The sequence below is a fragment of the Ahaetulla prasina genome, chromosome 5 (assembly GCF_028640845.1).
Source record: "Ahaetulla prasina isolate Xishuangbanna chromosome 5, ASM2864084v1, whole genome shotgun sequence".
Taxonomy (NCBI): domain Eukaryota; kingdom Metazoa; phylum Chordata; class Lepidosauria; order Squamata; family Colubridae; genus Ahaetulla; species Ahaetulla prasina.
The window spans coordinates 61,584,929-61,609,823 of NC_080543.1; the positions used below are offsets into that span (position 1 = coordinate 61,584,929).

Genomic DNA, 24,895 nt, shown 5'->3' on the forward strand with positions numbered 1-24,895 from the left:
GCCTTGGTACCTGTACCTCGAGAACGTGGATTTTGGCAATCATGAGGATATATCCGAAGACCCAAATCTTCCTTTTTTTTTATGTATAGCACAAGGGTGGAAAAATGTATTTTCTTTTTTTTTGTTTGTTTGTTTGTTTGTAATGTTAAAAAAATTTTTTAAAATATAATTCATGTAAAGAAATGAACAATAATATATGGCTTTCAGGATGAACTCTCCTAATGGACAGCAACATTTGCAGAAAAAGACAAAAGACTAAAAATAAATGTGCTTGTATACCCAGAAATACCAAGGGGCAAAATTTCACTGTGCATATTTTGAAATGATGCGTTTACCCTTCCCTTCCCCGTCCACATATTTAGCAGAATAATTCATTATGATGGCCACTAGGTTACTAGCTGGCCTGGAAATAAGGAGCTGAATAATGATGTAACCGCCCAGATATTTAGAAGCCACCAACTATATGAAGACTTATTACAAGCAGAATCAGTCAGTTCTCCCCTTAAATCCTCCACTGGCTTGGCAGGTGGCAGGGAAGATGTAGAAGCCTGCATTTTTCTAGAACTGCATGGTTTGGAAAATGGGGCAAAGCCAATATAACTGCCTGTTTTTTTATTTATAAGCTGGGAACCTGATAAATTTTGGATAAGCAGATTCCTGCATTTTGGAACTCCAGATAAGGCATATGACTCTTTTCCCCCAAAGTCTTTTACCTACCTACAAACAAATTTATAGTGTGCAGATTAATGTATCATTTTAAAATATTAATGAAGTTAATTAAGTACCTGGGTTTCCCCAGGTGAGTCTTATTTTCTTTTGGGCCTCAAAATAAGCACTAGGGCTTATTTTCAGAGGGATGGGTATCTGATTTATTTTCCAAATTCAAGAGGCCACTTCTGCTTGCTAACGGTGGGGCAGGAGGCCATGCAGCATGCCAGTGCCCCATGCACCCTACACCAGTTTACCTCAGGGCCTACACAACCAGGCCACCCATGCTCCGACACCTGCCTTGTGTGCAGCAGGCAGCACCAGCAGCCGTGTGCAGCAGGAACCCATGTGGCCTCCGGTCCACTTCTGCTTGCTCATGGCTGCAAAGGAGCAGGAGACTGAGCAACTTGAAAACATTTGTCTTCCCCAGGCAATCTGTGGTATCTATATATATGTAGAGATTGTAGTCCAATTCACTTCAAAGATATTGGATTAATGAGAAATATCTTATTCTCTCCCATTTTGAAATGTGAGGGAAGTGTTGATGTCATTCACCTATCAACTAAGTCATATCATTTATCTGATGTGGGTTTAGTACAGGGGTAGTCAACCTTTTTATACCTACCACCCACTTTTGTATCTCTGTTAGTAGTAGAATTTTCTAACCGCTCACCGGTTCCACAGTAATGCGCCATGTATTGTCGTCTGCGCATGCCTCTCATGCATCGTGGATTGGGTTGTGGGGGGCGCCGGCTACCAGCTCTGCTTGTCTGTTACAGCTGGGTGGTGTAGGGGGAGATGTGCAAGGTATTCTGGGACGAGGTTCTTTTGTTTGTGGTCGCACTATAGCACCACTTACATAACATAAACTAAACTTATGCGTGGGCAATACAAATAGTATATTTTCAGAAATTTAAATTGTCACGGGGAATTTTATGAAAACCTAATGAAAATGTTTTTAAATAATGCTATGAAAAAAATTTTAAAAGTCAAATTAAAAAAAAGGAAAGTGCTTCAGTATTGGACAAAACCCCTACTGCCCACCATGAAAGCTGGAACGCCCACTAGTGGGCGGTAGGGACCAGGTTGACTACCACTGGTTTAGTATATGGTATGAAGCTAGTGAACTGCAGTGATTGTCTTAGCATGATGTGTGAACCTACTTATTTGGATAAAAGTGATATTAAATGACATACTTCTAGACACCTCTGTGTGTGTGTGTGTGTGTGTGTGTGTGTGTGTGTCACACACACACACACACAAATTCTTAAATCTCTCATACTGCATTAGTTTTGGCTCTACAGTCTTAAATATCTCTGAAAATAGTAAGATTGAACGAGCAGCAGCAAAATAAAAATTATAGAAAGATCACAAATATTTTGCTAGATCTTACAAATGGCTGATCAAAAGTATGAGAACTAGGCAAATATCAGAAGTGCAAATTCTGTAGATACTATAACGGATACTTTTAACTGGGAGAACATTAGTTTATGTAGTTTATTGATTGCAATCTATCCAATGTTTAATCATAGCATTAAATTGTTGATATCCAAATCTATCTCTATTCAGAAATTATCAGAATATCAGAAGAATTTGATATGAATACATTTGCATTTAGCACAAACCACAATCTTTCTATGTTTGTACAGATAGTCCTTGATATATGACAATTGAGCCCAAAATTTATGTTGCTAAGCGGGACAGATAAGTGATTTTTGCCCCATTTTATGACCTTGCTACAGTTGTTAAGTGAATTACTGTAGTTGTTAAGTTAGTAACAGTATTGTTAAGTGAAACTGGCTTCCTCATCGACTTTGCTTGTCAGAATGTTGCAAAAGGTCACCATGACTCCGGGACATTACAACCATCATAAATATGAATCAGTTGCCAAGTGTCTGAATTTTGATCATGTGACCATGGGGATGCTGACATTATTGTAAGTGTGAAAATCAGTCATAAGTTACTTTTTTTCTATGTAGTTGTAACTTAGAACAATCACTAAATGAATGTTCAATATAAGTTGAAACTACCTGTACATGTCATATCTGGGTCTGACTTTTCAGGTAGTATAAAAATTGGTGATTTGGAATCATCACTTGGATCTTAGTTCAGAAATATTTTTATTTTGATAAGCTGCTTTATTCAGAAACATTAAGGACTAGCCAAATCTTGCACATTGGATTAAAATATAAAATATTGCAAAACTGGAAACAATATGGAGGGAGACCTTCTCACATATATGTAAGAATCCCACCTGCAATACTTGACAATAAAAACCTAACAAAACTATCTTAAAATCTCATAATCTCTCCATGTCTTGACCTCATTTTTCACAAAAGTTCATGTAGCACAGCATCTGATTCACCCATTCAACCCAATTATGCCCAGAAAAGAACATTATATGCAGAGTTAGGACATTCTCTAGACTGCTATATTGAAATTAATTACACTCAGCTTCATAAAGTCCATTTATAACAAACATCTGAAACTTCTTAAACACTGCACAGGGAATATGTTCCTCCTACATTAAAAAAAGGTCCAAAATTCTTAGTACAATTGAACCTCATGTTAGCAAGAAACACAAATATCACAATTTGTAAATTAAAAAATAAATCAGTTTTTGCAGCTGTTATGTAAGTACCCATATTTCTTGATTTTTTTTTCATGGTGTTATGGTGAATGCTAAGTATGTTAGTGTCAAAATAAGAATATTGTGTTTTCTACTTGAACAGCTGTATGTTTCCATCTGTTTAGGACTCCTTCACTCGGCATATCTAGGGGTCACCAGTTTCTTTCTGGCAAGGTTCCTATGCTCTTAACAGCTGCATGGACAAACAGAAATTCAAGAGATGGAACTTTCTTCATTCTCAAAGATTGGAAAACCTGTCCTATTAAATGCATAAGAGCAAAAATAAGGAGAAATGGGATGCCCTAAATTTTAGCATATAGCCCAATTTTTATTTTATTTATTTATTTATTGTTTATTTATTGACTTCATATTGCTGCCTATTCACCCGTGGCGACTCAAAGCGGCTTACAGAATAAAAACCACATTTAAAACAATAAAAACTAACAAAAAGAATCAAATAAACTAATATATAGTACAATATAACAATATAACAAAATCACACACACCCCACATCCCACCCCCTGCCCTGCGACAGCAGATCACACAAGTCATTTTCCTGACTTTCAGGTAAATGAAATTTGCCAGGAAGAAGTGGTTGGGTGAGCAATCTATCTTATAACTTAATGTTAGCTCATTCTTCAAATTACGCATAAAGTATATTCTCAGCCACTGAAACTCTTCCTCATTCAGGTCAATTGGAATGTGTGGTTCATTGCAAAATTCCAGTTAAACATTCTGCAAAGCACAGCCATGCAGAAAACATGGTGTCCGGTCAACAAGTTCACATAGTCAAAAAGTAAAAGGGGCAAGCAAAGACATGGTGAAGATAGATTAACTTAAAAGGTCAAATTAAAATATATAAATATCAGATGAAAAGCAAGTTAAAGAATGTATGGTAAACTGAGCCAAAAATGTTGGTTATAATATTCAAATTGATCATTGGGAATGTGGTTAAAAGGTCTGAAATTCAGTCTTATAATTTAAAAGTAAACTTTTAAAAAATTATGTACCACTGGTATGCCATCAGAGAAACTACCTAAGATGCATAAAGGTATTTCTAATCACTGTTGAAAATATGAAAAACATGAAGGGACATATTATCATGCATTGTGGACTTGTGAAAAAGTGAAAATATACTGGAAACAAATACATATGGTGATCCAGGGAGTTTTAAAAATTAACATTCATATGAAACTGGAACTTTTCTTACTAGGACATATGAAGACTCAACTAAAAATGCTCATGAATGGTTGGTTTTATATATGGTAACAGCAGCAGAGCCATTATATGCACAAAAATGAAAAATTAAAGAAACACCAATAATGGACTAAGGCTGAGTTTGCAGAAATGACTAAACTGAATTGTTTGATCAAGGAACTATTTTTAATTAAAGACTGGAAAGACTTTATAGACACTTTATGAAAATGCATTAAAATGCTGATTTTGGATTTTATTAAAAGATTTGTTTATGATATGCAATATGGGAGGGTAACTGCTGATTGAAACTGCTGCAAATAAGATTGGATGTTGCTTTTTTAGATACCTTTCTTTTTCTTGCTTTTTATTATTCTTCATTTTATTCTTTTATTTTTTTCTGTTTCTTGTTTCCTTAGTTTTTTGATCGTTATAAAATCTCCTTTTAATTTTTTTTTTAAAAAATGTTATTACCCTCTCACATTGTCCTGAGCCTTCCAATGAAGACATGGAATAAACTGATTTCTTAAAATAAGAAACTCTGATACTACACAAAGACTTAATCGGGCTTGTCAGTATATTATTATTTAAACAGCCAAGGCAGCATGCTCTAAAATGCTAGCTTGTTTTAGCTGACATTTTTTGTTATGTAGATCTTGTAGGATATCATTATAAGGCTGTTGCAAAACCTCACAAGTCTAGATCATATTCTGAATTTTATTTCAGACTATCAGTATCAATGCTTATTAATTTAAACTATTTCAACCCAACAAAGATATAGATAAAAACCAAAATGAATGCATCTGCAGCCATTCTTTTTGCATAGGTTCACAGACTGCATTAAGACATGTTTTCAATAGTTATAGTCAACTGTCATTACTGGCACTATTTCATCTTCCCTAGGTTTTCTGAAGCATTAAAAACTAAAAAAAAGAAACAAAACATGATTACTATGACATGCTTTCAATGGCAACCCATGTTGCATTATGATGTTACAGAAATTTCTTTTACTTTTCCCTAAAGAGTTAGCCCTGATAGCTTATTTGCTGTAATGGAGAAGTGCTTGTTAACATGGCCCCTTTTCCAAAATACCAATAACTGATAAAGAAAGATCACTGGGGAATATGTCAATCAATCCATGTCATGCATTACATGACATTGAGGCATGAAAGCAGAACAAAGATATTTCAACAACCTTAAGGAGACGTATTGGAGACTAGTTTCTTCGGTGAATTCTGAAGGTAAAGTAATTAGATTCTGGCCATACCTTCTCTGGCAAATACACTGAACTAGCAACTCCCAGCTTCAAATGGGCTTCAGCTTAAATCCCACAGTTTAAATATCTGGCTTAATTTCTGGAACTGATAAGTGATTTTTTTTCTGTATCTACTGTTGGAAGAAATATCCATCTGGGTTCAGTTCCAAGTGGGGACAAAGACAATGGAAACATGGAGGTTGCTTGGAAAGATGGTTTAATGGTGGCCAGGATCACATAGCTTGAGATCCTGAACAGAAAAGGGATGAGATCCTGTGCGCTCCCTGGCTTTATGCTTTTTCTGAGCTTTGAACTTTCTGGGGCACAGGAAGAGTATCCTGATTGGTTATCAGACTCCCAGGGGGTGGGGGTCTTAGCTAGCCTTGCTGGCTGATGTAATCTTCCCAGGTGTCATATGGTGAGTTTCAGTTGCTAGATGGGTCCTATTATGTTGCAGATGATGGCCCATTGACAAAGGTGGGGGGAGTGAGTTTCTGTCTCTGACCCATTGACAAAGGTGGAGGGAGTCAGGAAGCTGCTTTGTCTTTAAAACATGTTTCTCCATTTCTCATCCAGGGAAATATATTCTGCCTTTTAAATATTTTCTAAAATGTTTTATTCTTCTAAGAGGGGGGTGGGTGCTAACTTCCTACACTACTTTGTATGTTTCTTTAATTAACAGATTCAAGGACATGAAAATTTTCAGTCTTTTACACAATTTTGGTTGATTCTGTTAACAATGTTGCTCAACAGTGGATTTTCTGATTAGTCATTTTTCATTATTATTGTTTTTAAACAATTTAGAAAATAAAGGGCTGAAAGTGCAAAATCTGCTCAGATGTCTCCCAAACTTACCTTTGGAGGAAAAGCATCTTATTGTTCACAGCTCCAAATGCAGCAGATGAATTTCATTAATACATTTGCTTTCAAATTTATAAAAACTTTACCCATGTGCTCGGTTGATTTAAAGATTCCTCTTTTGGGCATCAATATAAGCTGGCTCTGTTAAATAAGCCTGGGATACTCCCATTGAAAGCTACTGATTTTACCAATCAAAAGAATGCATTTCAACTTCACTCCCATAGTGGAAAACTTGAAAAGGAAACAAATAATCATTATTGTGTCTTCATTGAAATCCCATAAGCAGGGAAGAGCAACTGCTTGATAAAAGTCTTATCTGGAAGCACTCTGGATTGCATCTGATGGTGAAGAAACAGTATTCAATCAACAGTAAAAGTTGTATTAGGAAGACTGGATGAATAAATGTTACATCCTGAGGTAATTGAGAACTGGAAAGCACATTTAAATTTTTGGTATATTTCTATAGCCACCAATTTCACATACCATATGTGACTCTGAACAATATACAGTTAACACACACACACACAAAAAAAACAGTACAACAAAATAACTCAAAGACTAAACAAACAAAAATAATTTTTAAAACCCTATAATCCACAAGATTATACTCAGTTTTCCTTATTAAAATAGCCACTTTATGGGCTTCGTACCTCCATTCTCAGATTCCCAGCCAGATGGCAAAGCCCTGTCCTCAGGCCCTTCTGGAAGGCCAGCAAGGTCAGGGCCAGTCCCCAGGTGCTGTGGTAGAAAACCTGGTGCTGTGGCTTATGTCCTGTCAAATGACATTCCTTTGCGGACTCAACCTCCAAAATGCCCTTCCTGTCAGGCACAATGTGATTGGGGAAAGGCAACCATCCCCAAATAACCCAATCCATGTTTTTTTTTGTTTGTTTACATTTATACCCCGCCCTTCTCCGAAGACTCAGGGCGGCTTACAGTGTATAAGGCAATAGTCTCATTCTATTTGTATATTTTTACAAAGTCAACTTATTGCCCCCCCAACAATCTGGGTCCTTATTTTACCTACCTTATAAAGGATGGAAGGCTGAGTCAACCTTGGGCCGGGCTTGAACCTGCAGTAATTGCAGGCTTCTGTGTTCTTAATAACAGGCCTTACCAGGCTGAGCTATCCGGCCCTTTCCATATGAGACAATTGTAATACGAGAATTCCTCTCCCTTTCCTTGTAGAATATGACCGAACTCTCTTCTGTGAGCTATCCAAAGCTTGTTATTATGCTTATCACCACAGCATGCTACTCTAAAGGCTCTTAGGTAAAAAGTCTGTAGAGATTCTCAGTCATCCAGGTCATGATTGTCCCAAAGGAAAAACAAGAAAGTCAAATTGCCTCCTGAAAAAGCACCTTTGGTATCTAAAGGCTCTTCCTCATAGCCACATGAATATGTTTTCCTTCTGTCTTTGAAAATGTATTAACAGAAATTGTGCTGCCCCTCACAGATTACCCTTACTATGACTCAGCAATGAAGCCAAGCAGTGTTGCTCCTTTATACAATCTAATGAGGGAAGTGACCCGTGGATTTCCTGCCTTTCCATTCCCACCCACCTAGCATTGCTCCCAATGGAAAAAGTAGTCTCTTCCGAACCTGAAAAGGAGCAAGCCATATTTTATTCTTAATTCTTTATTTGTTCATTTTTAATTTTTTACTTTGTGCTTTTTTCTACTGATTTCCTAGGTGGACTACTGATTTTCTAGTCTTATGAAATCATTTAAAGGAAACTGCCATCTAGTGGTCATATGGATTACTGCAGTATCAGATGTTATGCCATAGGGAAAAATGAAAGGATGTTTCTTAAATTCCATATCACATCCTTATGCTGTTCCTTTGTCATGCTGATGTCTACTGGACACAAAAATGATTTTAAAAATTCTGTCCAAACTGGGACATTTTGGAAGCAATTTGTTCAGCTCAAAATGCTAGTTAGTTTCTTATCCTGTATGCCAGTAAATAATTGCCAATTGATTTCCTTTCTACGGATATATTTTATTAGATTTATACTGTATGTTATCCGTTGGGTCATCCTTTCAGAGATATTTCCTTACCAAATATTTTCAGCAATGGCAGAACTTCTAACGTGCTTCCTTTACTGGAAAAGTTGGGATACATTCAGAGGTGTATCTGCCTTGAAAATAGCACACATAGAACTTTTTAGCACAATGAAACAGCAGCACAGTAAAGTTTTACATTTTGTATTATGTCATAAATTATTTTATGTTAAAATATTGTATTTGAATAGTGATTATAAAATTAGTTTAAAATACACAGGGTCAGATTAAAAACCCAGCAGTACTTTTTAAAAATACTATTTTTTCTCCTGAACTATTCACTTTAATGATTTTTTTTAGTTATGTCATCAATATACTAGCTCAGCATTTTTTCCAGCCACTGCAGATAAGAGTCTTTCCAAACAGCTGGAAAAAAACAAAAAGGCCCAACAAAAAATATTTTAAAATATTCTACCAGGTTCCTAACAATTATCCTCTGCCTGTCAAGCAAGATTTATAACCAGCTGCGACATTAAAGTGATAGGCAAATCCGGATGAAGGGGTAGCTCTGTGCAATAGCCAATCAAAATATATGTTTATCTTAAACGAAGTAAAATGCAGCAGTGCTTGAGCCAGCTCAAGGTATTCTTTTAATATAGAACAGGAAAATATGGGAGGTCTCATTTCTATAGCCTAGAATTGATTCCTGTGCCCGATACAGTTGATGGACTATACTCATGATGGTGCAACCTGGCCGTGCAGATATATCCACGGGCAAACTCACATGAAACCTAAGCTAGGAAATATTTATTTAAGAAACATAGAAGCCATACCAACTACGTATCATATATAAGATATTTGAAATATTTGAAGTTTCATTTTTCTTCCCCCTTTCCCTAACAGAATACTCAATCTTCTCTTTTAGCAGACTGGCTTGTTTCCATCTGTTAATATATGCAGGTTTGTTTTTATCTTGTTTTTCACTGACTCCATGAAAAAGACTTGCATAAGCAGGTTCTGTAAATGCAACCCTCTGGAAGCAACATGTTTCAAATCATTTCATAGGACTATCATCTCCTGAGAGATCAGTAGGCTTGTCAAAGAAAGGTATCCTGTCATATATCTACATCAAAAAGCCCCATGAAAAATTCTGCCCAAGGGATCATATGAGCTGATCTCAGAAATACAAATACCTTGTCCAAAATAGAATGCAGACAAGCCTAAGCCAGAGATTTATCAGCACCATTATGCCTCTGGATCTTTTTTCCATTCTTCCTTCTGAAGCCAATTTTCCCTGCTAACCATTTTTGATCACCAAAACCCCTCTTCTCTTAACCATCCATTTCCACTTTTGTCTCTTGTGCATGCATGCATATTATGCGCATTAACTATTTTATTTTTAAAAAAATCTTATTATGGCCCTGTTTATGGCATATGAGCTAGCTCCATATGGCTCTTAGACATCAAGCCACTGCCACATAATTTGAAGCCAAGTGTAGAATAGACGTCAAAGCTGCCTACTATAAATACCTACTGGCTGCTGCTACATGTCTTTAAACTCCAGAATGGTTTGAATCTTAGCCTACAATTCAAGAAAGCATGCACGCAAATGGCAGAAGTCATTCCCAATTCCGTTAAGTTTGTATATTTCTTAGTATTTGCTGACAAGAGTTTTCCAATGAAGTAAATTATTCCCAAATGCTTCAAATCATAACAGGAATTAAACTTCATGTCCACAGACTTCCATTTTAATGTTAAGAATCTATTTTTACACTGTAAGCATAACCTTAGTTCTTTTTAAAAATTTTCATCTGACTCATATTAAATACCAAATTTGAGTATGCATCAAATTAATGCATAGTCCTCTACTGCAACCCATGAAGGTATGATTTTTTAAATGCCAAAAATTAACCTAACAAACTTTTATATATCTTGACCATCCAGTCACTACAGTATTGCTCATTTCAAATTATAACACAATCTTTATCAACATAGAATCATCATTGTAATATTTTAGTAAGCCAAAAGACATGGAGGATGTAGTTTTATGTGAGCTTATTTGTCTAGTGTAAAGTCATTTGAATTCATAAAATTGGAATTCATAAAAACGAACAATTAAAGCCCAAAGTAGAACTTTTGTAAATAAGTTAAATTCTTAGGACATGTCTCTTCAGTTATATTTCTTAAATGTAACAAGTCAAGGGAAAAAAACATAAAGCAGAAATATAAAAATCCATCTTTTCTAATCACAATAAAAGTGGGCCTTTGCTCAAAAGAGAACCCAGAGATGTGCAGAACTAGTTACCCAAGTTATTTATTTCATTTCCAACAACATTTCCAGTTTTCAGCTTTTTAATGTTCAGCCATTATACAATATTGGCATGTTTTGAATATCTAAATTATTAAAATAAAAGAGGGCAATACTTTTACATCATTCTAATATAAATAGCTTATAACTTCAGAACATGGGTATTCTCAGTTCAAAGACAATTATGAGAAGACATGGAAACTTATCAATAAAAATACCCCCATTTCAGATTGAAATTTTTCTTATAGAAAGTTACACTGCAACATTTTAGACAATTTAAAAACATGAAAGACTATCTTAATCTTAAGGAGACAAAATAAGTGATTCTTTTTCATTTTAGCAAGGTACAGTCAGAAACTCTTATATTCTTAATAAGTAACCATTGAAAAATTGTTACTAATATATTTGTATGTCCATGTATTATTACCATACTAACAACCAGGCCTAGCAAATTGTTCATTGTCCTAGTCCAGGGGTCTTCAAGCTTGGCAACTTTAAGAGTTGAGGACTTCAATTCCCAGAATTCTGGGAGTTGAAGTCCATGAGTCTTAAAGTTGCCAGGTTTGGAGACCCCTGTCCTAGTCACTTAAAGCCCAAAAGAGGATGCTAGTGTCTCTTTTAAAATTAGCTAGCACTATACAAAATCATAGATACACGATTAAAAGTCAGTTTCCCTGACTGACCCTGGAAATAGGAAGAATGTGGCACAGAAGCACTGAAGAGCAAGAAGTATGATAGTACCAAATTGAATCAGCCAGACTAATAATCAAAGAGAATGCTTGTGCCTAGACCACTATGGATGAGGTTCTAGGGCAAAATGAGCTGTGGCTGTCTCCACTTATATTCTCTTCCTGTCTCTAAAATAATATAAGAGGCAATGTGCAGGAGTCACCCACTATGCTGGTAGGTTCAACTTTGGAAGGCACAGAATGAAATGAAAGTCTACAGTCAGCAATGGAAAAAAGCTTTACAACTTATGCTACTCCATAGCTAATCCTTCTAAAAATCCTAGGACTCAGGAGAGAACCAGGAAAGGAGGAGGCTTTTCTAATGGCAATGTTCTTCTTTTGTCCCTTTCCAATTCAGTAAACTTATATAGTGTGGGGAAACCAGGGGGGAACAGAGTGTTCTGCCCAGCAACCTTTCACCCAGACAATTCTGCTGCTAATTTAACTTGAATAGTTTTGTTATAAATATTTACATAAAAATGAAGTCTCGCCATCCTGTACTAGATTTTTAAGCTAAGGTCATTTTTTATGTTAAAACTCAAATTTTAAAGACTATTCTCACTATTACTAAAATAAGAGGAAGTCAAATGAAGAATAAAATAGACGAAAGGTACTTGATTTTACCTTAACAAGTTATGATATGAAAAATATAAATTCTGAACTATATCCCTTAGCTATCAGGTAAGCTTCTAATTAAGGGAGGGTTATTAGTAAGTCCAACCACTCCTTACAAATATTGCAGATATTAAACTCAGTATACATCACAAGCCTATAAATTCTGAGATGCTATTTATGGCTAGTATTCCTGTGCAGGAATGCCAAGCATATAAATTATTTAATTACAATAACTAAATGTATTAGAAAGCAGGTATAATATTTTACAAATTATTTCAGAACTTAAAAGTATGCTTGAAAAAAATTAATGATATCCTCGGAAAGAGTCTTACATTTCACCTTCTAATACTCTGAGGTCTTCAAGCAGTTCTTGGGCCAGAATTTGTAGATCTTTATTACAGCTCTTTGATAGCAAAAGGATACGTGGAAGTGGTAGGGAGTCACGTATTTCGAGAGCTGACTTAGTTAATATCTCTGGCTCCATAATCATGGATTGGAGAAGTCGTAATACATGAAAACATACTTCTGGATCTGGATCTAGAAGAAAAAAAGAAAATAGTATAGCTATGTGGCTTTAAAGAATGGTCACCATATAAATACAATAAATGGCAATAATAAATAATTACTATTGTTATAATTTAAAGAAGTAAAGTTCTAAGTTATTCCAGTGAAGTCTTTCTAAAACTAATTTTTCAGCTGCCTATTTACCAATGTTCTCTACATTAAATCCACAAAGCACAGAGATAACAGTGCTGCCTTTAATATCCACTGACCCTGAACCCAATGTTAAAATGGTCTCTGGCTCAATATGTTTGGTAAAAACCCTAAATTGGAACACTATTCCAGACCACTGGGAATTCTGATTGTCCCAATAGATGCAATTACAATAATGGTAAAGCCAATTGTAAAGACAATGTCCTACCAGCCAATGAATACTTCAGCTTCAACCAAAACAATACAAGAGCAAACAATAGATACAAACTCATAGTAAACCAATCCAAACTAGACTGCAGAAAATATGACTTCAGTAATAGAGTTGCCAATGCCTGGAATGCACTACCTGACTCTGTGGTTTCTTCCTCAAATCCCCAAAACTTTAACTTTAGACTGTCTAATGTAAACCTCACCCCATTCCTAAGAGGCCTGTAAAGGGCGTGCATAAGCGCACCAGCATGCCTACCGTCCCTGTCCTAATGTTTCTTTTATTTATACCCTTTACATGTGTTTATAATTATGTTTACACTGGTATCTGTCATAAAATACATGCTTGATGAAAATAAATAAATAAAATAAAATAAAATAAAAAATCAGCATGTCAAGGTTCCTTTTTCTCTTATTCCGTGATGCATGGAGAGACATTTTTTAAAAGGATGGTTAGGACTCCCTACTTCAGAGAAAAGGGGAAAAAACAAAACCAAAAAATCCTGGAATTTTTTTTATCTAGTATTTGCAACTCTGGGATCACATTTTCAGGTATCATATTCTACTCTGAATTAATGTTAAATAATTTAAAGAAAATGTTTATATACTCCTACTTCAAAATTTCCTGGATAAGATATTTAAGGTATTTATCAGAATTATAAAATGTCCAGTAAAATTTGATGTAACTAGCTTTTAAATATAACAAGTGCAACTGATACGGCAAAATGAGATTGTTATCACATGTGTCATTGGCACTATATTCCCAGATGAACTGCTCTCTGAAATGACACTTATGTAATTGCACTACATCAATGCCAAACTGCTAATCATCAGTATGTGAATTCAGTTAGCATATGACTAACATTCCTTGATAGAGGCAGAGCTTAGCATGTTACCAAGTAATGACTGCCAAAGTCAAGCATCTCTGTATGTTTTCCATTTTTTGTCACAAATTTTATACTAGGCTAGAAACTAGAAGATCACAAGTTCTCTCCTGCCAGCTGGATGACTTTGACTCTCCTGCCAGTTGGATGACTGGATGACACTTTCTGACAGCCCTAGGAAGAAAACAATGGCAAGCTACTTCTAAAATCTTGCCAAGGTATTTTCCAGGCAGTTGCCAGGAGTCACACTGACTTAAAGGTACAAAAAATAAAAATAAAAATGACAAAAGTCCGCTATGGACAATCTAACAACATATTAAACATATTAAATTTAAACATATTAAACATATTAAATTTAATATTAAATTTTAATATTAAATTTAATATTAAATTTTCATATTAAACATATTAAAGATTCAAGATCCATCCCACCACTAAAAGATTCTAACAACAAAGAATGCAATGACGAAACAGTTAAAGCAAACCTCTTCAACATTTTCTTTGGCTCAGTTTTTGTTAACTCCGATAACACATATCCGACATTCCACAAATGTACCAGCAATGATTATGATGACTTAACTCATATAGATTTCACAGAAGATAACATTGGAAAAGCTCTTCATAACCTAAAACCATCGCTATCTATTGGACCCGATGGACTATGTGCATACTTCTTAAAAAAACTTTCCATTAATATAGCAGAACCCCTAAATATTATCTTTCATAAAGCTTTCACTACCAGTTCCCTTCTCAAACTTTGGTCACTAGCCACAGTCATCCCTATCTTCAAAAAAGGAGACCCCAGCTTAGTCGAAAATTACAGACCGATCTCTCTTTGCTGCGTCACCTGCAAAGTCATGGAATCAATCATCAACCAATCCATTACCTCATACTTAGAAACTAACAACCTGCTCTCCAATAAACAATTTGGTTTCAGGAAAAAATTATCATGTAACTTACAACTTCTCCACTGTAAAAACATATGGACTACAAATCTTGATCAAGGCAAATCAATAGATGCAATCTACATAGATTTCTGCAAAGCTTTTGACTCAGTAGTACACGATAAACTTCTCCTAAAACTAATATCCTATGGCATCTCAGGACCCCTTCACAAATGGATATCTGCTTTTCTGTCTAACAGACAACAAGTGGTCAAAATTGGCAATGCTTTATCAAATCCTGTTCCTGTCAAGAGTGGCGTTCCTCAAGGCAGCGTCCTTGGACCAACACTCTTTATACTATACATTAATGATCTTTGTGACCATATCTCAAGTAATTGTGTTCTCTTTGCTGACGATGTCAAACTATTTAACACCACAGACAATACTTCTATCATTCAAAACGACCTTGATCATCTAACCGCTTGGTCTAAAAATTGGCAGCTCCAAATTTCAACCAGCAAATGCTCAGTCTTACATATAGGAAAAAAGAACCCAAACACTAAGTACATACTAGATGGACATTACCTTACAGACGACACCCATCCTGTTAAAGACCTTGGAGTTTTCATGTCAAATGATCTAAGTGCCAAAGCCCACTGCAACTACATAGCAAAAAGCTCTAAGAGTTGTAAACCTAATCTTATGTAGCTTCTTTTCCAAAACACCACACTACTAACAGAGCATATAAAACATTTGCTAGACCAATTCTAGAATACAGCTCGCCTGTTTGGAACCCTCACCACATCTCTGACATCAATAAAATTGAACGTGTCCAGAAATATTTTACAAGAAGAGTTCTCCATTCCTCTGAAAACAATAAAATACCTTATCCCACCAGACTTGAAATCCTAGGCTTAGAAAACTTGGAACTCCGTCGCCTTCGACAAGACCTAAGTTTAACTCACAGAATCATCTATTGTAATGTCCTTCCTGTCAAAGACTACTTCAGCTTTAATTGCAATAATACTAGAGCAACTAATAGATTTAAACTTAATGTCATCCGCTTTAATCTAGATTGCAGAAAATATGACTTCTGTAACAGAATCATCAGTGCTTGGAATACTTTACCTGACTCTGTGGTCTCTTCTCATAATCCTAAAAGCTTTAACCAAAAACTTTCTACTATTGACCTCACCCCATTCCTAAGAGGACCATAAGGGGCGTGCATAAGCGCACAAAAGTGCCTACCGTTCCTGTCCTATTGTTTTTCTTTTCTTCTTCCTATATATATATATATGCTTATACCTCCTATATTTACTCATATATGTGTTTATATACTATATAATCTTTTTCTATGATACCTACATATATTGTTGTGACAAAATAAAATAAATAAAAAATAAATAAATAAAATATTCCTACACCTGTATTATGCAAATTTAGCTAAGATGACTCACTAAATTCAGTAGAACTAATAAGAAAACATATAAATATGAAATAACAGCTCATGGACAGAGAATAAAGTCAAAAGAGAAATCTCTTTGTAGGTAGTTTAAGAGCTTGAACATGGGAGAAGTTTACAGGTAGTCCTCAACTTACAAGCACAATTTATGTTGCTAAGTGAGAAATTTGTTAAATGAGTTTTGCCCCATTTTACAACTTTTCTTGCCACCTTTGTTAAGTGAATTACTGCAGCTTTTAAATTAGTAACAGTTGTTAAGTGAATCTGGTTTCCCCATTAACTTTGTTTGTCAAAAGGTCGCAAAAAGGGATCACATGACTCCAGGACACTGCAACCGTCGTAAATGTGAGTCGGTAGTCAAGCATCCAAATACAAATCATGTGACCATGGGGATGCTGCAACAATTATAAGTGTGAAAAATAGTCATAAGACACTTTTTGGAGTGCCACTGTAACTTCAAATGGTCACTAAACGAACTATTATAAGTTGAGGATTACCTATACCTACTAAACCTCAAGAACTGTATAGATAGAGGTAATATTTTTACCAGGAATTATCTGTAAAAACAATGGAAAAGGTAAAGTAAAACAAGAATTAAACTTGAGATACATATTTTGAGATATTTGTGAATTATTTCCTCTTTTAATTCCCAGTATCTTTTATGAGTGTTTAGGTCAAATAGCTATGCAGTTAAAACCTGGAGAGAGCCACGGAAAGAGTAGAGAGGACTTCCAGTGAATATGGCCAACTGACCAGTCCACAAAGTTATTTCTGGACTGAAGTTTTCCAATCTTCAAACAGGGAACTGAGTTCCCTAAGTTTATATGACTGTCCTGTGCTGGGGAGTTAGTTAACAGTTTGAAAGCAGGCAAATGCAAGTAGATAAATAGGTACCACTTTGGTGGGAAAGGTAACCGTATTCCGTGATGTCACGCTGGCCACACAACCACAGAAACGTCTTCAGACAGTGCTGGCTCAATGGCCCTTGAAATGGAGATGAGCACTACCTCCTATAGTTGGCAACGACTAGCGGAGTAAAATCCTCATAGATTCCTTTACCTCTGCTTAGGTTAGAGAGAGTCCCAGAATCACCCACAAGTGGCAGTTTGCAAGAAGTCTCTGGAGTTGCACTTTAAAGTTCTCAGATGAGTTGTCCAGCTGAGAGGTGGGGCTGCAATCACTTCATTGTTAAAAAAGCAGCCATTTTGGAATTTATTTTTCGAACAGAAAATAAGTCATACCTTTCACTTCTTAAATATTTTATTTGATTATTATCTTTATTAAACAAAAAAAGGCTCTTTTTGGAAAAAGACTGATACTTCTTTTTGAAAGTCTGCACCATTTTGGGGACATTGCAGGAGTGAAATTCAGCCAGTTCTATGCGGCTCGGGCGAACCAGTAGGGGCAGCTTTGAGAGGCTCCACCCACCCACACGGACATCATGACATCACTTTTTTGCGATGATTTTATGCCTCTGTGCATGCACAGAAGTAAACACGCGCACATTTGCGAACTGGTAGGGAAGGTAAGAGAATTTCACCCCTGGGACATTTTTATTGTTAAACAAGGAGGAGGAGGATTACTGGAGGCGAATAAAATAAGGAAGTGTGGCATACCTTTTCCTTTCTAATTTTGATGGACAAACAAAGATTTTTTAAAAATTCTTATTTTATTTTTATCATTTTCATGGATTTGTCACCTGTATTTGACATTGGGAGTTACAATCTGCAATTCTGGATTGTTTGTTTTGGGAGGCTAAAATCTTTCGATTTTTAAGGGCAGGAGATAACAGCTGATCTAAAAGTTTTTTAAGAAAAATATTTATTCATTGACCAGCAGAGGAAGCTAAAGAGATGAACCAATATTGAAAGTATCTAAATTGTCACTAGTTGAGATGGGCAGCAATAGAATCAAATAATAAACTAAAGTTTCAATGTCAGGGCTCTACAACAGTATTATATATATAGTGCAGTCTTATGCAGTCTTTGTTTAGTTACAAATAAATCATATAGTAATGTGTTCAGTGATCTTCTCTGCTTAGGATTCTATGTACATTCATATTCCAATGAAAATAATCACATATCTAAATAAGCATAAACAATATTGTGATTTTAAATCAGAAATAATGCATACTGGGGAGCCAATAAGCATAATAATAGACATTCAGTTGCAAATCAAGAAGCCCTCTAATTTCAATGTTGCTTCTGCTTCAACTCACTGATACAACTATGTGCTTTCTTAGCTTCATTCATTCCATGTGCAATATTAAAAATGGCAACACTGAATAATTTCAGTGTTTATTCAGTGACTAAAAGCCTATTACAAGGATTACAAGATAATGTATCTGTGAATATTTGAAAGAGCAGTAACCACAAATATAATAAAAATACTAATACATTATATTATTATTATTAGCATCATTCATCATTACATAGCAGAATTTAAACCTTGGCTGTGCTCTGTATCACATGCTAATTACAACTCTGATATGTTTTTCCTCATATAGAGAGAGCTCAACCTGTTACCTTTCTCTTTCTTGTCCCCTTATATAAACCTCCTATCTTTTACACTAATCCTAAAATATACAATTTCTTGACAAGATTTTAGGTATATAAAATATTGTTCTAATAAATCTAGAAGATCAATTTTAAAGGAACAATGTTATTGAGCATTTTAAACTTCTAATTATTGTAGAATAAATATTGTACAATAAAAACTATTTTTATTGTATTTATAAAAACTTTACCATTCAGGAGCAACCAGATTAATGGGAAGAATCCTGCATTTTCACTGATGTACTTCACACCTTTCATGTTGATACTAATATTATATAAGGACATCAGCATCAGCCTGCAATAAAAGTTTAAAAAGTAACTGAAATGCATTGATGTATTTTTTAGGCAAAGTTTACATTGCACCTTTTGATTTGATGATCTTCAAGATACTGTAGTAGTATATATACACATACATACAAGTAAATCCTTGATTATAAACTGCATTTAAAGAGAAATGTGCTAGATTTGTTTTAAATATAAGGGCAACCTGACAAATGAAATTAAGTATAAGGGCTTAAAACCAATTTAACTATATTTGCATATGAGTAAAACTATAGCTTTGAAATAAAGCTTAATCTTTAGATTGTAGAACACGAATCATATTATAGAAAGTATCATGAGAAAGAAGAAGTGACATCCATATAAATAAATGTGTATTTTTAAAGAAAGTTTCCAGTTGTATTATTGTTTCAATCAGTTGTAAGTATTTTTAAGTATAATTAATAGATGATTTATTAAAACTCCACTCGAGAATTGAGAATGAACGATGGTCTTGAAAAGTCAATGCCTCTGTAACAAATCAAATTAGAACTGGATAAATCTTTTCAAAGAGCTGCTTTGTAAGGCTAATACAGGATAAACATGTCATGGCCAGAATACAAGTCACAGTGCATCTTATCTGTTATTGTCAGCAGCCCTAAGAGTTTCATAAAAATTATACAACCACAAACTGGATGTATTTGTACAACTTAAACCTTTGTTGTGGGCAAAATTTCTTAACAAATAAATCAACTGTTACAGGAGAACTTTTTAACTGTCAGATCCTTTTAGGATACCTTTCAAAATAACTATAGAATTTTCTCAGTTTGGAAGAAAATAATTTGTCTCATTATTGCTTGATACTTTATATTGAAATAGCTCTACCAATTATTTTAAGATGTCAATGAAGTCAGTAATATAGATCTATATAAAACTATTGCTCCTTCCTCTGGAGAGAACTACCTATTTAGAAACTGATGAACTGAGATACTCATTTCTAATTTCTTCCATCTCAGCAGAAACAAATGGTACTGAAAGAGGGACCACCGAATTCTGTTTTCTGACACTGCCATCTTCATGCTCAATTCTCCCAAAAGTTAATCAGAAGAAAACTAAGAAATCTATGCAAACAAATACTGTACATTTTATGGCAGAAACATACCATGGTGAGAGGAATATATGCCATTTAAAAAGGAATAAATATCAGATACCAAACAGTCATACTACAAGGAGTGAGTAACAGCATAATATTCATGAAATGGGAATTGTTTTCCTATCTAACAGTTGCATTGGAGATAGACACTACGATCACAGATAGGGAGAAATATAAATCTTCCTCTCGTTTAAAATTCTGATACTAACCACCATAATCAGGAATGAAGGTATTATTGTTCAAAATATCTGGAGCCAGAGGGGAGGAAGGAGAAAAAATATTATTTTTTTAATGCCTAAGTAGCTTGCTTCTCATGGAATTGCTGTCTAAGCTGACTCTTTACCTGAATAACTTCATCAGGAGAATGTGTATCTAAGGAAGAATGAAAGATAGAGCTATTGTTCATTACTAATACAATGTATTTTTATTAGTACCTGTTTGATCAGGAGCTAGCTAAAATCTTATTCCTCCCTTAAAGGCAGGAAACAGAATGGTATTCCAAAGAAGCTTCTTTCTTCAGAAGAAATAATCAGTTTTACTCCTACCTCCTTTCATCCTAGATAACACAACTGCATCATAGTCTTCCATGTGATTCAACTTTTATAGAAGAGCAGACTCACATGGCTTTTCTGACCGCATTTTAAAGAAAAATAAGACAACATGTCATCACATGGCTCATTTTGAAAGCTCCGGTCCTTTGATTTTTTTCACTGAGATACCCACGTAACCAACATTTTTACAACATTTTATGCAGTGGTTGTTACATGACAGCCACAGACTTAAAGCGACTTAATGTGGAAATTATTAAGTTACTGCCATGGTTGTTAAATGGTTCCATTGTCTGCAATGGGTGTTTTGCCAGAATCCAGAAGTAAACATTAGTTTCCAGGAAAAAATGTTGTAAATTGTGGTCATGTGATCACAGGATGCTGCAAACCGCCATAAATGTGGACCAGTTGGTAAGCACCCAAAGTACGATTACATAATCACAAGGGAATCACTCATCTTGAAAGACTGCTTCAATGAGTTTGAAGTTTTTAAACCACTCCAAAAATAAAAAAAATAAAAATAAAAAAGGGCCTTTACATACAACAGCAGTAACAGATACACATTGACACTCTAGCCTCTCTAACTTATAGATCAGTATGCTTATATGAAGGAGTAGAATCAAAACATTCAGATTCACATCAGGAACAGTTAAAAAAAGGCTTCCTTACACAGAAGTACCTGAATTATTTGAAACCTGTTTATTTCCTTACAACACATCTGGTTAATTCTCTTTTTTTCTTCTAATTATTGTAATAATTCAATTTCTGAAGTAAAATCCCATCACATTTCACTGACCATACTCCACATCCTTTCCATATCACCTCCCTTTACTTCACCATAGAAGCAGCATATCTCATAATTGTGTATCTTAAGAGGACTACTACTTCAACGTGCAGTGTACTAACCGAATAGGTACGGGAAGAGCCAATAGCCCTGAATCTAACAACTGTCTGCCTCTTTCCTGTAAGTACTCCTCTACCCAGACCAGCTAGATACAAAATAATGGATGTGTGCCCCTTCAAGTCATTTTTGCCTGGAGGACAAGTTTCTGCCATTTTCTTGGCAAGATTTTTGGAAGTGGTTTGCTACTGCCTTCTTCCCAGGGCTCAGCCCAGTCACCCAGCTGGCTTTGTGCCTAAGATGGAACTACAACTGACTGCCTTTCAACAAAGAAATGGCACATGTGGCAAAGTCATAGATAGAAGTGTTGTTGTCAACCAATCATGTCCAATAGTTTTTATATTTAGATGTTAACTTGACAGTTTGACAGGGTAGAACATCTATGTTAATATATCTTCATCTGAAGTATAACTATATGCCATGCAAGAATGCAGTAATCTGCTTGCAAATCAGCAAAATCATAGAGGAACAGACAAATCACTCAGGGCACTGCTGCTATGAGAGCATGGAAGGATTATGAGTAATCCTTCCATGGTCTCATAGCAGCAGTGTTTATGAATAAAAATAGAGAACAGTAAAGAGATGGAGCACATTATGTAAACCTGGTACTTGTTAAAAAAAAAAAGAGGAAAAGAAGGAATGGGTTCTTTTGAGAGCTTTGTAATTCTCATGCCTTCTTCTCCTCACGGCAGAAAGGAGATAGTAATGGTTCTAAGTGTTTTGTTCCTTCTTCCTTCATGAAGAAGGAACAAATACCACACTGCCTGGAGGCTCTGCTCCATGCCTCCAGGCTAGATTTCATTTTGAATCCCCAAGTAATATGCCTCTGTAATTTCTACATATAGAAGTGCTCATAAAGTCACCTTGTGGAATAACATTGTGCAAAAAGCTCCCTTATATGCTGTTTTCTTACCATAATTATCTATCACCTGAATTCCCTGATATGAAGTTAGAAAGATACCACTCCAAGCTGCAAGATTTATCTGAATTTGCTTCCGTGTGGGTTTAAGAAAGTATAGGTGTCTATACTTTGATGGCTGCAAAATGGAAGTCCACAGAGACATCTAGTTCCCTATCTCAGCAAAGTCAACTGCAAAAGTCTTTTTCCAGATCTTGGTGACTATTCTTCCAATTATAATATAACTTTGCACATAGACTGGAAAATTTATGGTTGTGTTTTATTAACACACTTGATTTTTCATAAATACAATGAAAAAATGTACGTTAGCAGCAAACAGATCTATAATATATGACTGTGCATTACATCTTTTATTATTACTTTTCAGGGAGTAAAGTTTTTTATTTTTTTGTTTATTTACCATAAATTACAAGAAGTAATCTGCCATTACCTTTGCAGTGACATAACTCGTCAAACCACTTGTTTACACAGCACTCTCAAAATATATAGTGTGTAAATAATGTTCTGAATTCAGCAAATTTCAAAAGCCTAACAGAAGTCTATTTCACAATGAATTCTTACACAAACTTGTAAACTTACTAAACCTCAAATATATTTTTAAATTTCTATTTGATCAATTGAAAGTTATTTCTACTGCAATATTTTTTCCTAGGAAAATATAGATTGAATGCCAACATAAAGATTGTAATAATTTCTTTTTACTTAATAATATACCACTTATGGGTCTTAATTTGCTTTATATTTTCTCTTACATCTCAATCTTTTTAAGAATTTTTTTTTAAATGTGAGAGATCCTGAACTCAGAAGAATTTCCATCAAACTAGACAACCCATGAGTCCTTGGGTCATTACTTCAGATATTTCCTTAGCAGATTTCTCAATGCCTTCAACAATGGCAGAACTTCTAATATGCTTGTAGAGTTCTTAAAAATTCAGGGAGATATTCAGAGATGTAGCTGCCTTGAAAATATGCAGTTGAACTGTATACAGTTAAATATCTGGAGTAGACCATAGAAAATGTTTAATGACATTTTGTATTATATCACAAAATGTTTTATAAAATTTGCCAAATTTCAATTCTACTGGAATCATGGATTCTGAATTTTGAACACATTCTGTAAGCTAGTCCATTTGAAATATCTAATTTGAAAAATTATTGTCCTATGAATGTCAGCCATCAAATAGATTATAGAGTTTTATGAGGGAGTAAAAATGTTAGACCACTTTGAATAAGAAACACATTTGAAATTACAACTGCATTGTACCTGCAACCATTTTTTCCAATATCTTATCAAAATAAAGCAGAAAATTAAGAGCTTGATTTACAGAAACTTCTTGGGGGGGAAAAGCTACAATAATTATGACAATAATTATTATGAAAAAGCTACAATAATTATGGCTAGAGTTCTTATTGAAAAGAGAAGCCAAGCCTGTCTGTCTGCTGAAGATCACACATAGCAACATTGGGGACAAAAAGCCTTCCCTATCCTCCAGTATCTGTTACTTTGTTTCACCCTTCATACTCTCCTCAACCCTAAATCATACTTGTAATTCAGTTTTTAAATTGAGAGCAATCTTGGTATAATTAGGAGGTTGAACTTCAAGTAAAATCTCCTAAAACGTTGATGTGACAGCCATCTCATTCCCCTTCTTGATAGTCTTTCAGTATTTGATAGAACAGTATTTGAACATATATATGTTTCTGGTATATTTTGCCAAGATAGCAGGCTCAGATGTGATCAGAAGATGCCCTTCTTCCTTCTTGAGGGTAAGGTCAAATAAACTCTTATCCATGGCTATCAAGGATAGAACACATTCTAAAACCGCTTGGAGAAAAATATAGAAAACAATAAATATTTTCTCCAATGAAGAACAGGAATGAGGGGAACAATAAGAAAAATGTTCCAGTTTGTTCCTATTTATCAACTTCCAGAGAAGGCCATATACTAATTCAAAGATCTTCTTGCTTCCCCAGAGAAAATATGAACAGCTGCTCTATTAAATCTAATGAAAAGAAAAATCATATTAAATTACATATAACAGAAAGGATTAACACTTTGAAATACATTTTTACCATCTGTTTATCAGCAGACGCAGCAAACCAGATTAA

General features: G+C 34.9%; 1 protein-coding gene across 4 annotated transcripts in view; it reads right to left on the bottom strand.

Annotated features, from left to right (window-relative positions):
* The window catches only part of HSF2BP (heat shock transcription factor 2 binding protein), a 75,085-nt gene that overhangs the window by 36,215 nt on the left and 13,975 nt on the right, over window positions 1-24,895 (bottom strand). For 2 of the 4 annotated variants that reach the window (XM_058186090.1, XM_058186093.1), the window contains exons 7-8: window positions 19,199-19,302; window positions 12,634-12,838 (exon numbers count right to left, since the gene is read on the bottom strand). In XM_058186090.1, coding sequence (XP_058042073.1) covers window positions 12,634-12,838; window positions 19,199-19,302 — 309 coding nt within the window. Of the gene's footprint in view, window positions 1-8,707; window positions 8,788-10,576; window positions 12,839-19,198; window positions 19,303-24,895 lie in introns of those variants that run through there. The other 2 variants (XM_058186091.1, XM_058186092.1) reach the window with 2 other exon arrangements.